General features: G+C 50.0%; 1 protein-coding gene across 4 annotated transcripts in view; it reads right to left on the reverse strand.

The window, feature by feature from the left end:
- EPHB2 (EPH receptor B2) overlaps positions 1 to 17,366 on the reverse strand; it is a 150,108-nt gene that overhangs the window by 30,900 nt on the left and 101,842 nt on the right. For all 4 annotated transcript variants that reach the window (XM_073656023.1, XM_073656024.1, XM_073656025.1 and 1 more), the window contains exon 4: positions 844 to 999. In XM_073656023.1, the coding sequence (XP_073512124.1) occupies positions 844 to 999 (156 nt within the window). The remainder of the gene's footprint in view (positions 1 to 843; positions 1,000 to 17,366) is intronic.

Here is a 17,366-nt window from a genome sequence, read left to right on the forward strand (position 1 = left end):
GAGAGGACCCCACTGACTACAAGAGCTTACACTCTACAGGAGAGAGAGAGAGAGAGAGAGGACCCCACTGACCATAAGAGCTTACACTCTATAGGAGAGAGAGAGAGGACCCCACTGACCATAAGAGCTTACACTCTACAGAAGAGAGAGGACCCCACTGACCATAAGAGCTTACACTCTACAGGAGAGAGAGGACCCCACTGACCATAAGAGCTTATACTCTACAGGAGAGTGAGGACCCCACTGACCATAAGAGCTTACACTCTACAGGAGAGAGAGAGAGGACCCCACTGACTACAAGAGCTTACACTCTACAGGAGAGAGAGGACCCCGCTGACCATAAGAGCTTACACTCTACAGAAGAGAGAGGACCCCACTGACTACAAGAGCTTACACTCTACAGGAGAGAGAGGACCCCACTGACCATAAGAGCTTACACTCTACAGGAGAGTGAGGACCCCACTGACCATAAGAGCTTACACTCTACAGGAGAGTGAGGACCCCACTGACCATAAGAGCTTACACTCTACAGGAGAGAGAGAGAGAGAGGACCCCACTGACCATAAGAGCTTACACTCTACAGGAGAGTGAGGACCCCACTGACCATAAGAGCTTACACTCTACAGGAGAGAGAGAGAGATGACCACACTGACCATAAGAGCTTACACTCTACAGGAGAGGGAGAGGACCCCACTGACCATAATAGTTTACACTCTACAGGAGAGAGAGAGAGGACCCCACTGACCATAAGAGCTTACACTCTACAGGAGAGAGAGGACCCCACTGGCCTCCATTTGTCCATTTATTAACTACCCTATTAACCTCATCCCCCAAGTCACATACTGGTACAGGGCATCTGTAAAGGGTCTGAGTCCGCTCGGTAGTAGCCCGTCCGGCACACACAATTGGTGGCCCCCTCAGAGGTGGTCCGGCTGTTGAAGGGGCAGTGTAGGCAGCTGTCATCTCCTTGGTTGGGTTTGAACATTCCTGTAGAACATCCTAAAAAAAAAAAAAAGAACATCACACAATGTACAGCTCTCTGCTCCTCATGGGGAGGGGGACACAATGTACAGCTCTCTGCTCCTCATGGGGATGGGGACACACACACAATGTACAGCTCTCTGCTCCTCATGGGGATGGGGACACACACACAATGTACAGCTCTCTGCTCCTCATGGGGAGGGGGATACAATGTACAGCTCTCTGCTCCTCATGGGGAGGGGGATACAATGTACAGCTCTGTGCTTCTCATGGGTGGACACACAATGTACAGCTCTGTGCTCCTCATGGGGAGGGGGACACACAATGTACAGCTCTGTGCTCCTCATGGGGAGGGGGACACACAATGTACAGCTCTCTGCTCCTCATGGGAGGACACACAATGTACAGCTCTCTGCTCCTCATGGGAGGACACACAATGTACAGCTCTCTGCTCCTCATGGGAGGACACACAATGTACAGCTCTCTGCTCCTCATGGGAGGACACACAATGTACAGCTCTCTGTTCCTCGTGGGAGGACACACCATGTACAGCTCTCTGCTCCTCATGGGAGGACACACCATGTACAGCTCTCTGCTCCTCATGGGGAGGACACACCATGTACAGCTCTCTGCTCCTCGTGGGAGGACACACCATGTACAGCTCTCTGCTCCTCGTGGGAGGACACACCATGTACAGCTCTCTGCTCCTCGTGGGAGGACACACCATGTACAGCTCTCTGCTCCTCATGGGGAGGGGGACACAATGTACAGCTCTCTGCTCCTCATGGGGAGGGGGACACAATGTACAGCACTCTGCTCCTCGTGGGAGGACACACAATGTACAGCTCTCTGCTCCTCGTGAGAGGACACACAATGTACAGCTCTCTGCTCCTCGTAAGAGGACACACCATGTACAGCTCTCTGCTCCTCGTGGGAGGACACACCATGTACAGCTCTCTGCTCCTCGTGGGAGGACACACCATGTACAGCTCTCTGCTCCTCGTGGGAGGACACACCATGTACAGCTCTCTGCTCCTCGTGGGAGGACACACCATGTACAGCTCTCTGCTCCTCGTGGGAGGACACACCATGAACAGCTCTCTGCTCCTCGTGGGAGGACACACAATGAACAGCTCTCTGCTCCTCGTGGGAGGACACACAATGAACAGCTCTCTGCTCCTCGTGGGAGGACACACAATGCACAGCTCTCTGCTCCTCGTGGGAGGACACACAATGCACAGCTCTCTGCTCCTCGTGGGAGGACACACAATGCACAGCTCTCTGCTCCTCGTGGGAGGACACACAATGCACAGCTCTCTGCTCCTCGTGGGAGGACACACAATGCACAGCTCTCTGCTCCTCGTGGGAGGACACACAATGCACAGCTCTCTGCTCCTCGTGGGAGGACACACAATGCACAGCTCTCTGCTCCTCGTGGGAGGACACACAATATACAGCTCTCTGCTCCTCGTGGGAGGACACACAATATACAGCTCTCTGCTCCTCGTGGGAGGACACACAATGTACAGCTCTCTGCTCCTCGTGGGAGGACACACAATGTACAGCTCTCTGCTCCTCGTGGGAGGACACACAATGTACAGCTCTCTGCTCCTCGTGGGAGGACACACAATGTACAGCTCTCTGCTCCTCATGGGAGGACACACAATGTACAGCTCTCTGCTCCTCATGGGAGGACACACAATGTACAGCTCTTTACTCCTCATGGGAGGACACACCATGTACAGCTCTCTGCTCCTCATGGGAGGACACACAATGTACAGCTCTTTACTCCTTTACTCCTCATGGGAGGACACACAATGAACAGCTCTTTACTCCTTTACTCCTCATGGGAGGACACACAATGTACAGCTCTCTGCTCCTCATGGGAGAACACACAATGTACAGCTCTACTCCTCATGGGAGGACACACAATGTACAGCTCTCTGCTCCTCATGGGGAGGGGGACACAATGCACAGCTCTCTGCTCCTCATGAGTGGACACACAATGCACAGCTCTCTGCTCCTCATGAGTGGACACACAATGTACATGCGTTTAAAAAGCTCTTATAATTTACATTCTACCGGAGCAGCGCTCCTTCAGTAGGGTAGAAGTTTGGGGTGGAAGTTCATATAATTCGGGATCAGTCAGGAAATAAGTAGAAGTGTTGCATATGGGGCAGTTGACTTCAACCCTCATCCTCGAGCAACCATCTGCAGCAGAGACCCCTTATTCCTCTGAATTCGCCACTCCTCCAGTGACAGAGATTAAAGAACCAATGGAGGGATTCACCTCGGCGACAATGGGACACGCTAAGAACGCAGGAGCTCCAATTTTCACCGATGGAGTTACTGACAGCCCTCTAGGTGACACGTTGCATCAGCTGCAGCATATTCTTGCATCATTTCTAATAAGTCAAGAAAACACGAAATCTTAACAGGACAAGACATGGGTGGCCGGGGCTTCCTGCAGCAGCTAGCAAACACATCCCAACCCCGACATCCTGCAGCCCTCAAAGCCACACACAGTCACTAAACACAATTTTTCCTAGGGACCATAAATTAGCGCTTCCAGTGTTGGGGTGCACTTGAGCTGCTGGTGTTTGGGGGGCCAGACACGAGTCAATGATGTTGTGAGGCTCACAAGCCGTCAATGTTGGGGGCACACGAGACACTGGTGTTGGAGCGTGGGGGAGGCTCACGAGCCGCCAGTGCCGGCGGGATTCATGTTCTATTTGGGGGGGAGGGTATAGGAAATACAGATTTTCAATATGGAGCTGCCTCTTTTTCAAGGAGCCAAAAGTAATTGGACAATTATCGCAGAATTTCTTTAATGGGCACAGCTTTTCGCTCTTTAATTGAGCAGGTAAAAGGTCTGGAGCTGATTCCAGGTGTGGCATTTGCATTTGGAAGCTGTTGCTGTGAACCCACAACATGCGATCAGAGGAGCTCTCAATGGAAGAGAAACAGACCATCATTAGGCTGAAAAAAAGAAATCCATCACAGAGAAGAAATGTTAGGAGCGGCCAAAAAATAAGAAAAAGCGCCCTGGTGACCTCGGGAACTCTAAAAGTTCTGGACGTCCACAGAAGACAACAGTGGTGGATGATAGCAGAATCCTTCTCATGGTGAAGAAAAACCCCTTCTCAAGATTCTCCCAAGTGAAGACTCTCCAGGAAGGTGGGGTCTCAGTATCTAAGTCCACCATAAAGAGAAGACTTCTTGAGAGCAAATACCGTGGGGTCACCACAAGGTGCAAACCATTAATCAGCCAGAAAATAGAAAGGCCGAATTAGACTTTACCAAAAAATATCTAAAGAAGCCGCCCAGGTCTGGAAAAGCAAAACCAAGATCACACTGTACCAGAATGATGGAAGAAAGTCTGGAGAAGGCTTGGAGCGGCTCCTGGTCCTCGGCACATCCTGTGTAACACATGGTGGAGGCGGTGTGATGGCGTGGGCATGCATGGCTGCCAATGGCACCGGGTCACTAGTGATTACTGATGATGTGCCATAAGACAGAAGCAGCCAGATGAATCGGTGTGTACAGGGCGATACTTTCTGCTCAGATTCACCCAAATCCAGCAAGACTGATTGGACGATGCTTCACAGGACAGACGGACAATGACCCAAAACATCCTGCGAACGCAAAGAAGTGCAATGTCAGAGTTATCACCAGATCTCAGCCCATCGAGCCGCATTTCACAGGCGGAAGACAAAACTAACGGCAGAAAGAGCCGCAAACAAGCGAGAAATGAAGTCACTGCAGTAAAGGCCGCAACGCCTCACACTGGAGGAGACCAGCGATGGTAACGTCCATGGCCTCCAGGCCGTCATTACTGCAAAGCCTCACAGCGGAGGAGACCAGTGATGGTGACGGCCATGGCCTCCAGGCCGTAATTACTGCAAAGCCTCACAGCGGAGGAGACCAGCGATGGTGGCAGCCATGGCCTCCAGACTTGAGGCGGTCATTGCTGCAAAGCTTCACACCAGAGGAGACCAACGATGGTGACGTCCATGGCCTCCAGGCCGTCATTACTGCAAAGCCTCACACCGGAGGAGACCAGCGATGGTGATGTCCATGGCCTCCAGACTTGAGGCGGTCATTACTGCAAAGCCTCACACCGGAGGAGACCAGCGATGGTGACGGCCATGGCCTCCAGACTTGAGGCGGTCATTGCTGCAAAGCCTCACACTGGAGGAAACCAGTGATGGGGATGTCCATGGCCTCCAGACGTGAGGCTGTCATAACTGCAAAGCCTCACACCGGAGGAGACCAGCGATGGTGACGGCCATGGCCTCCAGACTTGAGGCAGTCATTGCTGCAAAGCCTCACACCGGAGGAGACCAGCGATGGTGACTGCCATGGCCTCCAGACTTGAGGTAGTCATTGCTGCAAAGCCTCACACCAGAGGAGACCAGCGATGGTGACGTCCATGGCCTCCAGACTTGAGGCAGTCATTGCTGCAAAGCCTCACACCAGAGGAGACCAGCGATGGTGACGGCCATGGCCTCCAGACGTGAGGCTGTCACCGCTGCAAAGCCTCACACCAGAGGAGACCAGCGATGGTGACGGCCATGGCCTCCAGACGTGAGGCTGTCATTGCTGCAAAGCCTCACACCAGAGGAGATCAGCGATGGTGACGTCCATGGCCTCCAGACGTGAGGCTGTCATTGCTGCAAAGCCTCACACCAGAGGAAACCAGCGATGGTGACGGCCATGGCCTCCAGACGTGAGGCCGTCATTGCTGCAAAGCCTCACACCAGAGGAGATCAGCGATGGTGATGTCCATGGCCTCCAGACGTGAGGCTGTCATTGCTGCAAAGCCTCACACCACAGGAGAGCAGCGATAGTGATGTCCATGGCCTCCAGACGTGAGGCTGTCACTGCTGCAAAGCCTCACACCACAGGAGAGCAGCGATAGTGATGTCCATGGCCTCCAGACGTGAGGCTGTCACTGCTGCAAAGCCTCACACCGGAGGAGACCAGCGATGGTGACGGCCATGGCCTCCAGACTTGAGGCAGTCATTGCTGCAAAGCCTCACACCAGAGGAGACCAGCGATGGTGACGTCCATGGCCTCCAGACTTGAGGCAGTCATTGCTGCAAAGCCTCACACCAGAGGAGGCCAGCGATGGTGACGTCTATGGCCTCCATACTTGAGGCTGTCATTGCTGCAAAGCCTCACACCAGAGGAGACCAGCGATGGTGACGTCCATGGCCTCTGGGGATGGAAGATGCAATATTACCATAAACCAGCCATGACCAGGTGCTCCCTGAAAGATATCAACATAAACTGTTTTATGGTGATATCTTGCGGGGGGAGAGCACCTGTTTATGGCCGGTTCATGGCAATATCCTTCAGGGGGGGAGCACCTGTTTATGGCCGGTTCATGGCGATATCTTGCGGGGGGGGGGGAGCACCTGTTCATGGCCGGTTCATGGCGATATCTTGCGGGGGGGGGGGCACCTGTTTATGGCCGGTTCATGGTGATATCTTGCAGGGGGGGGGGGGGGGGGGTGTGGAAGCACCTGTTTATGGCCGGTTCATGGTGATATCTTGCGGGGGGGGGGGGGGGGAGGGTGTGGAAGCACCTGTTTATGGCCGGTTCACGGTGATATCTTGCGGGGGAGCACCTGTTCATGGCCGGTTCATGGTGATATCTTGCGGGCGAGCACCTGTTCATGGCCGGTTCATGGTGATATCTTGCGGGGGGGAGGAGCACCTGTTTATGGCCGGCCACGACCAGGTGCAAGATCTCACACAGAGGAGTGATCCACATTATCAGAAGTTGTCCAAAAGCCAAGGACCAACTGTGGAGGGTGACAGACCTGGAATAAGTAATGCACTCAGCCAGCATTGGCCTGTGTACACACACACACACACACACACACACACACACACACACACACACACACACTATATACAGTACAGACCAAAAGTTTAGACACAACTTCTCATTTAAAGATTTTTCTGTATTTTCATGATTATGAAATTTGTACATTCACACTGAAGGCATCAAAACTATGAATTACCACATGTGGAATTATATACTTAACAAAAAAGTGTGAAACAACTGAAAATATGTCTTATATTCTAGGTTCTTCAAAGTAGCCACCTTTTGCTTTGATGACTGCTTTGCACACTCTTGGCATTCTCTTGATGAGCTTCAAGAGGTAGTCACCGAAAATGGTCTTCCAACAATCTTGAAGGAGTTCCCAGAGATGCTTAGCACCTGTTGGCCCTTTTGCCTTCACTCTGCGGTCCAGCTCACCCCAAACCATCTCGATTGGGTTCAGGTCTGGTGACTGTGGAGGCCAGGTCATCTGGCGTAGCCCCCCATCACTCTCCTTCTTGGTCAAATAGCCCTTACACAGCCTGGAGGTGTTTGGGGTCATTGTCCTGTTGAAAAATAAATGATGGTGCAACTAAACGCAAACCGGATGGAATAGCATGCCGCTGCAAGATGCTGTGGTAGCCATGCGGGTTCAGTATGCCTTCAATTTTGAATAAATGCCCAACAGTGTCACCAGCAAAGCCCCCCCACACCATCACACCTCCTCCTCCATGCTTCACGGTGGGAACCAGGCATGTAGAGTCCATCTGTTCACCTTTTCTGCGTCGCACAAAGACACGGTGGTTGGAACCAAAGATCTCAAATTTGGACTCATCAAACCAAAGCACAGATTTCCACTGGTCTAATGTCCATTCCTTGAGTTCTTTAGCCCAAACAAGTCTCTTCTGCTTGTTGCCTGTCCTTAGCAGTGGTTTCCTAGCAGCTATTTTACCAAGAAGGTCTGCTGCACAAAGTCTCCTCTTAACAGTTGTTGTAGAGATGTGTCTGCTGCTAGAACTCTGTGTGGCATTGACCTGGTCTCTAATCTGAGCTGCTGTTAACCTGCGATTTCTGAGGCTGGTGACTCGGATAAACTTATCCTCAGAAGCAGAGGTGACTCTTGGTCTTCCTTTCCTGGGGCGGTCCTCATGTGAGCCAGTTTCTTTGTAGCGCTTGATGGTTTCTCAACTGCACTTGGGGACACTTTCAAAGTTTGCCCAATTTTTCGGACTGACTGACCTTCATTTCTTAAAGTAATGATGGCCACTCGTTTTTCTTTACTTAGCTGCTTTTTTCTTGCCATAATACAAATTCTAACAGTCTATTCAGTAGGACTATCAGCTGCGTATCCACCTGACTTCTGCACAACACAACTGATGGTCCCAACCCCATTTATAAGGCAAGAAATCCCACTTATTAAACCTGACAGGGCCCACCTGTGAAGTGAAGACCATTTCCGGTGACTACTTCTTGAAGCTCATCAAGAGAATGCCAAGAGTGTGCAAAGCAGTCATCAAAGCAAAAGGTGGCTACTTTGAAGAACCTAGAATATAAGACATATTTTCAGTGGTTTCACACTTTTTTGTTAAGTATATAATTCCACATGTGGTAATTCATAGTTTTGATGCCTTCAGTGTGAATGTACAATTTTCATAGTCATGAAAATACAGAAAATCTTTAAATGAGGTGTGTCCAAACTTTTGGTCTGTACTGTAATATATATATATATATATATATATATATATATATATATATATATATATATATATATATATATATATATATATATATATACACACACACACACACACACACACACACATATACACACATATAGGCATCATGGCGCCCCGGACCCTCACAGCGTCCTCTCCTGCCAGCAGCAGTCCCCCTCTCAGTGACGGCGGTAGACGACAGGCAGCAGGCTACGTGTAGACGATCAGACATGACAGCAGGGAGGAGGGAGGAGAAGCCGCGACAAAAGCCTCGGCAGCTGCGTGTTTGCAAACAGCGGAGCGGAGCTGTGAGAAGCGCAGAAAGCAGTAATTGTCTCTAATTAGAGGAGGTTGGAGGCTTCCAGCGCCTGACAAAGACGGCTCCTCCCGCCATCGCCACCGCCGCAAAGCCGCTCACAGCTACAGCGCCAACTCTGACACTCTGGGGACAGAAGACACCACTCATCAGCAAATGTCAGTTCAAACCGCCAGTGTCCTTCACTGGGCACCACTACGCCAACCTCAGGACACCGTGGGCACCTACACTGGGCCAAACCTCTGGGCACCTACACAGTGCCAACCTCTGGACACCCTGGGCACCTACACAGTGCCAACCTCAGGACACCGTGGGCACCTACACTGGGCCAAACCTCTGGGCACCTACACTGCGCCAAACCTCTGGGCACCTACACTGCGCCAAACCTCTGGGCACCTACACTGCGCCAAACCTCTGGGCACCTACACTGCGCCAAACCTCTGGGCACCTACACTGCGCCAAACCTCTGGGCACCGTGGGCACCTACACAGTGCCAACCTCTGGACACCCTGGGCACCTACACAGTGCCAACCTCTGGACACCCTGGGCACCTACACAGTGCCAACCTCTGGACACCCTGGGCACCTACACAGTGCCAACCTCTGGACACCCTGGGCACCTACACAGCATGAAACACTAGAGCCACCAGCCACAGAGGAGACACTGGAGGGCAGCGAGCAAGGTGTCAGGGTGGGGATAAGCGGAGCACAGCACCATATGGAAAGGAAGAGGGCAATCAGGAAACAACGAGAGAGAGAATGCAATCAGGAGCTGGCAAGGGGGGTGGGTGGCAATCAGGAGCTGGTGAAGGGGAGCAATTGGGAACCGACAAGGGGGGAAAGAACAATCAGGAACCGAGGATGGGGACAATCAGGAAACAAAGAGGGGGGAAAGAACAATCAGGAGCCGACAAGAGGGGGTAAAGCAATCAGGAACTGAGGATGGGGGCAATCAGGAACCGACGAGGGGGGAAAGAACAATCAGGAACCGAGGATGGGGACAATCAGGAAACAAAGAGGGGGGAAAGAGAACAATCAGGAGCCGACAAGAGGGGGTAAAGCAATCGGGAACTGAGGAAGGGGGCAATCAGGAGCCGACGAGAGGGGAAGAGAGCAATCAGGAGCTGAGGAAGGGGGCAATTAGGAACCAACGAATGGGGAAAGAGCACACATGGACCCTCATATCTTCCGTGTAATATACAACATAAATATAATCTATTACATGGAGGATATAGGATATGAGGGGCAGTATGCTATGATATATATATATATATATATATACACACACACATATATACATAACAGCTCTCATATTCTCCATGTAATATATCACATATATAGTCATGATTGTGTTGGGGCTAACCAGGTCCCTAGATGTACAGGTGCCCTAGTCTATCCTTATTCCCCGGATTACTCCTGAAGGTGGAGACGCTGGGTTCACGTGCCTTGCTATGCTCCTATATTAACCCTCATCTGTCCTCTCCCCCCCCACCCGGGGTAGTGGGAAGTTGAAGTGTATAGGAATACACTAACCAGACAAACAAGGGAAGATGGGCAGGGATAAATGAAAATAAAAACCATACAAAATACACTCGCCAAACAGAGTGGGACACAGGGGAGTTAAAAGAAGGGGAAACCAAATAAGAGAGTATGTGCACAAACAAACACCAAGCAACAATCTCCTGAACAAATCTCCAAACACCAACTCCAACCACGAACTACACCTCCAACTCCAAACCAGGCAGTAAGAACTAATACTGGCATTCCCTAAAGCTATGTGCACACTATGCATTTTTGATGCGTTTTCTTCCGCACAGAAATGCACCAAAAATGCTAAGTAATCCGTCTGCCAGCTAACGCAATGACAATCCTGATGTGCTGTGCACATGATCTGGAATTTTCCACTCAGGCCTCCGGCATCATTTTCATAACCAGCAAAGGAAAAGCCAACCACTGGGGGCTGCTATAACTGGTTGTGGAAGGGGCCATTAGCCAAAAATTCTCGTGCAGCGCCGGTGACGTGAGGTCACCGGAGCTAGTCAGCCAATAATTAGCGCTGAGCTGCAGGGACAGAGGTTACTGGAGTTCAATCAGCTGAACACTGCTGGGAGCGATCGAGCTCTTGTCAGTGTATAGAGTGCTGCCGGGAGCGATCGCGTTCCTGTCAGTGTATAGAGTGCTGCCGGGAGCGATCGTGTTCCTGTCAGTGTATAGAGTGCTGCCGGGAGCGATCGCGCTCCTGTCAGTGTATAGAGTGCTGCCAGGAGCGATCGCGTTCCTGTCAGTGTATAGAGTGCTGCCGGGAGCGATCGCGTTCCTGTCAGTGTATAGAGTGCTGCCGGGAGCGATCCCGTTCCTGTCAGTGTATAGAGTGCTGCCGGGAGAACATCGGGATTACAGCGGTAGGTGAATATAAAGTGTTTGGCCAATTTCCATGAGGAAAAAAACGCACCAAAGATGCACAGTGTGCTCATAGTCTAAGAGGGACCTCCGGAACCTCAGGTCCACGTTTATCAGGATGTGCCACGTGAAAAGAGCGGACCAACCTGGCCGCATAGACGTCAGATACTGGTACCCACATTCTCTCTTCAGAACCGTAACCCTTCCAGTGTACCAGATACTGAAGAGATCGACGAACCAACCGTGAATCCACGATCTTAGCTATCGGAAATTCCAAATTCCCATCAACAATGACCAGGGATGGAGGTGGTTGTGAAGGTTCAGAGGACACAATGTATTTTTTGAGACCCGTGAAACAAATTATAAGAAGAGAAAGTGGGTGACAAAGCAAGAAAAAACGCTACTGGATTGACGATGGCCACAACATTACAAGGACCCATCAACCGGGGTCCCAATTTCCAAGAAGGAACCTTCAACTTCAATGTTCCTACAGTACAATCACACCACATCAACACACAAATTCGGACCCACCAAGGGTCCTTGATCAACCACACTCTTATATCTGGACCCCATCTTCTTCAAATTATCAAGAACACCTTGCCACCATGATATAATAGAGGAAGAAAACCTCAGGTACTCCCGAAGAACGATCCCTACTGAAGGAGCAGATCTGAGAATGAAATCCGCATGCCCCGAAGAGCGGGGATTACCAGTAGATTCAGGAGTTTTATAGAGTCATTACACGCAGAGGGATCTATTATATAGAGTCATTACACGCAGAGGGATCTATTATATAGAGTCATTACACGCAGAGGGATCTATTATATAGAGTCATTACACGCAGAGGGATCTATTATATAGAGTCATTACACGCAGAGGGATCTATTATATAGAGTCATTACACGCAGAGGGATCTATTATATAGTCATTACACGCAGAGGGATCTATTATATAGAGTCATTACACACAGAGGGATCTATTATATAGAGTCATTACACACAGAGGGATCTATTATATAGAGTCATTACACGCAGAGGGATCTATTATATAGAGTCATTACACGCAGAGGGATCTATTATATAGAGTCATTACACGCAGAGGGATCTATTATATAGTCATTACACGCAGAGGGATCTATTATATAGTCATTACACGCAGAGGGATCTATTATATAGAGTCATTACACACAGAGGGATCTATTATATAGAGTCATTACACACAGAGGGATCTATTATATAGAGTCATTACACACAGAGGGATCTATTATATAGAGTCATTACACGCAGAGGGATCTATTATATAGAGTCATTACACGCAGAGGGATCTATTATATAGAGTCATTACACGCAGAGGGATCTATTATATAGAGTCATTACACGCAGAGGGATCTATTATATAGAGTCATTACACGCAGAGGGATCTATTATATAGAGTCATTACACGCAGAGGGATCTATTATATAGAGTCATTACACACAGAGGGATCTATTATATAGAGTCATTACACACAGAGGGATCTATTATATAGAGTCATTACACACAGAGGGATCTATTATATAGAGTCATTACACACAGAGGGATCTATTATATAGAGTCATTACACACAGAGGGATCTATTATATAGAGTCATTACACACAGAGGGATCTATTATATAGAGTCATTACACACAGAGGGATCTATTATATAGTCATTACACACAGAGGGATCTATTATATAGAGTCAAAACACACAGGGATCTATTATATAGAGTCATTACACGCAGAGGGATCTATTATATAGAGTCATTACACACAGAGGGATCTATTATATAGAGTCATTACACACAGAGGGATCTATTATATAGAGTCATTACACACAGAGGGATCTATTATATAGAGCCATTACACGCAGAGGGATCTATTATATAGAGTCATTACACAGAGGGATCTATTATATAGAGTCATTACACACAGAGGGATCTATTATATAGAGTCATTACACACAGAGGGATCTATTTCACGTGGTTATTTCTGTTAATGTTGATGATTATGGCTTACAGCCAATGAAAACACAAGTCATTATCTCAGTAAATTAGAATAATTAACAAAAAACACCTGCAAAGGCTTCCTAAGCGTTTAAAAAGGTCCCTTAGTCTGTTTCAGTAGGCTCCACAATCATGGGGAATTCACGGGAAAGAAAATGACCAAACTTGGGGGTCACCCTGGAGGACAGATATTACGATCCCCACCGGTGGCTCTTTGGTACCTTAGGAGTGAAGACGTAATTTAAAATAGAGTTTACAGGCCTCCGTGAAAACAAACTTATCCCGACCCCCAGAAAACCTATCCGGTAGAGCGATCTTGGGCTCCATCAGGGGTTGCCCGAGAACCGCAAGCCCTATTCCTGAGATGTTTAGGTGCTGTAAAACAACGGAGTGCAAGTCTGCCACCTCCAGGAAGAGTTGCTGCAACTGCCCTGTCAGAGCCGCTACCGGATCCATAATGGATCAAAAAAGGTATGGGCCAGTGTTAGTCACAATGGTGTTGGGACTATGTGTGCTAACCAGGTCCCTAGATCTAGAGGTGCCCTAGTCTATCCCTGTTCGCCAGATTACTCCTGAAGGTGGAGACGCCGGGTTCACGTGCCTTGCTGTGCTCCTATATCAATCCTTATGTGCTCAATCTCCCACTCAGGGTAGTGGGAAGTTGAGGTGTATAGGAATACACTAACCAACCAGACAAGGGAAGACGGACAGGGATAAATGAAAATCACAAACATACTAAATACACTCATCAAACAACAGAGTGGGACACAGGGGAGTTAAAGGAAGGAGAAATCAAATAGAGGATGGGAATGTGCATACAAACAAAACTCCAAGCAACAATCTCCTGAACAAATCTCCAAAGCCAACTCCAACCACACACTACACCTCCAACTCCAAACCAGGCAGTAAGAACTAACACTGACAATCCTGAAGTGCCAGAGGCGAGCATATATAGCAGAGGGAAGTGGCCAACACTGAACAGCTGAGACAATCCAGGGAGGAAAAGTCCAGGAGCTTCAACTGAACCGATTAACCCTTGCACTGCTAGCAAGGAAAAAACCTACACTGTTTAATGAGATGGTTAAGTACTTCTAACTAGTGAGGGAGTGCGTGAAAGCAGACGCTGCGGTCTTCTCGCCCCTCTCTCTTGCGGTATCCTGTGACATATATACTGTACAGCTCTCCTGTCCTCCATGTAATATGCAAATTCAAGAAAAAAATATGTCCAACTTCCCGATCCAACCGTGATTTTATTGTTAATCCATTAAATATATCTACACACGGCAGAAATGCAATAACTGTAGGGGCGACCCCGGGAGACCTCCGCGTTTATAGCGTCCATCATTCCTAGTCCTGGTATACAGATACATGTAGTCACAGTTTATATGTTCGGCCGCCCCATCGTGTGGACGTGTTGGTGGCGCCACTCGCCCTATTATCCAAAGGAAAGAAATGACGGCGCCGGAATCACAGAATCAGAATAAATCATACGGAGGAAATGGGATTATAATCACAAAAAGGAGGAGAAAAGATCCTCAGAATGGACGACCAATGAGGGACAGCAACGAGTCCGGATCTAAACCCCACTGATCCCCTGTGGAGAGATCTTACAACTGCTGTCGGGAGAAGAAGTCTTCACATATGAGACCTGGAGACGATTGTAAGAAGAGTCCAAGACCCCGGAGGAGGAGGAAGAAGAGTCCAAGACCCCAGCTGAGGAGGAAGAAGAGTCCAAGACCCCAGCTGAGGAGGAAGAAGAGTCCAAGACCCCAGCTGAGGAGGAAGAAGAGTCCAAGATCCCAGCTGAGGAGGAAGAAGAGTCCAAGACCCCAGCTGAGGAGGAAGAAGAGTCCAAGACCCCAGCTGAGGAGGAAGAAGAGTCCAAGACCCCAGCTGAGGAGGAAGAAGAGTCCAAGACCCCAGCTGAGGAGGAAGAAGAGTCCAAGACCCCAGCTGAGGAGGAAGAAGAGTCCAAGACCCCAGCTGAGGAGGAAGAAGAGTCCAAGACCCCAGCTGAGGAGGAAGAAGAGTCCAAGATCCCAGCTGAGGAGGAAGAAGCCGATGGTTATAGGAAGCGACTGGAGTAAATAACTGCAATCAAAGGGTGCGACCAAATATTAAGGAGGGGCAACAATTCTGTCCAGCCCATTTTTGGAGATTTGTGTGAAATTATGTCCAATTTGTCTTTTTTTCCCTCTGATTTGTTTCAATACACAAAGTTAATAAACTTCTGCCCGAGCCCAGGCACGGCGCCCCGCTCACGCCCCGAGCCCAGGCACGGCGCCCCGCTCACGCCCCGAGCCCAGGCACGGCGCCCCGCTCACGCCCCGAGCCCAGGCACGGCGCCCAGCTCACGCCCCGAGCCCAGCCACGGCGCCCAGCTCACGCCCCGAGCCCAGGCACGGCGCCCCGCTCACGCCCCGAGCCCAGGCACGGCGCCCCGCTCACGCCCCGAGCCCAGGCACGGCGCCCCGCTCACCCTCGAGCCCAGGCACGGCGCCCCGCTCACGCCCCGAGCCCAGGCACGGCGCCCCACTCACGCCCCGAGCCCAGGCACGGCGCCCTGCTCGCGCCCCGAGCCCAGGCACGGCGCCCCGCTCACGCCCCGAGCCCAGGCACGGCGCCTTGCTCACGCCCCGAGCCCAGGCACGGCGCCCTGCTCGCGCCCCGAGCCCAGGCACGGCGCCCCGCTCACGACCCGAGCCCAGGCACGGCGCCCCGCTCACGACCCGAGCCCAGGCACGGCGCCCTGCTCACGCCCCGAGCATTGAGGTTCTGGGGTGCAGAGTTACGGCCTCTACACAATAACTCCGCTGCTCCCATAGGTTTTCTATGGGATTCAGGTCTGGAGGAAGTGCAGGCCGCTCCATGACTGGATTAATGATGTTATTCCAGTAGTAGGGGCCTGTCACAAAGTGTAGGGCAGTTCTGTGGTGACTATACACACGTGCCCACACTGTAACACCACCACAGGCTCTTCTACTGACAACAGTGGCGCTGTTGGACCAGGTACGTACTACTATGCGCACTGCGATCAGGCCGCACACGAGCGGTGCGATCGCTGTCAGGTGTCCGCTGATTCTCACAGCTGACACCCGGTGCTATGTGTCAGGAGAAGTCCAGCACCGCTCCCGGCACATTAACCCCCGCAATGCTGCACGGCTTCCCACGCCGTCTCTGCAGGGTCCCGGTGGTTGTCATGGTGACCCGATGTCGTCATGACCAAAGTAACTTCTGCCTGTGCAGCGCTGACAGCCGGCATAGCACAGGGATGCTGCTGCATCTCTATGCTGTGCAAGTGATCAACCTGTAAGAAATAAAAGTCCCATAGTGGGATAAAGTGTAAAAGTAAAAACAAAGTGTCAGAAAGTGAAAAAAAAGAACGAAGCAAAAAACATTGCTTTATCATCATACCGCCGAACAAAAAGTGGAATAAAAAGCAATCAAATAGGTGAATGTAAATATAAATGGTACCGCTGAAAACGTCATCTTGTCCCGCAAAAAACAAGCCGCTATACAGCTCCATCAGACAAAAAATAAAAAAGTTATAGCTCTCAGAATAAAGCGATGCAAAAAAAATATTTTTTGCATAAAAGTTTTTATTCTGTAAAAGCGACAAAACATAGAAAAACGATATAAATGTGGTACTGCTGTAAACGTACTGACCCGAAGAATGAAGACGTCTAATCACTTATACCGCACTAGGAACGGCGTAAAAAATAAACGCTAGGGCTGGGGTTAGGTACCCCTCATTTAATGAAAGAAAACCCCCACAATGGTCACAGAAAACTTGATAACTTAATATTTTGTTGAACCTTTTGAGGCAATCACTGCAATCAAACGATTCCTGTAACTGTCAATGAGACTTCTGCACCTCTCTACAGGTATTTTGGCCCATTCCTCATGAGCAAACTGCTCCAGTTGTCTGGTGGTTGAAGGTTGCCTTTTCCAGACGGCATGTTTCAGCTCTTTCCAAAGATGCTCAATAGGATTTAGGTCAGGGCTCATAGAAGCCACTTCAGAATAGTCCAATGTTTTCCTCTTAGCCATTCTTAGATGTTTTTAGCGCTGTGTTTTGGGTCATTATCCTGTTGCAAGA

Source organism: Phyllobates terribilis, unplaced genomic scaffold (genome assembly GCF_046119375.1).
Source record: "Phyllobates terribilis strain yellow unplaced genomic scaffold, ASM4611937v1 Scaffold_12__6_contigs__length_324123572, whole genome shotgun sequence".
NCBI classification, from domain to species: Eukaryota; Metazoa; Chordata; class Amphibia; order Anura; family Dendrobatidae; genus Phyllobates; species Phyllobates terribilis.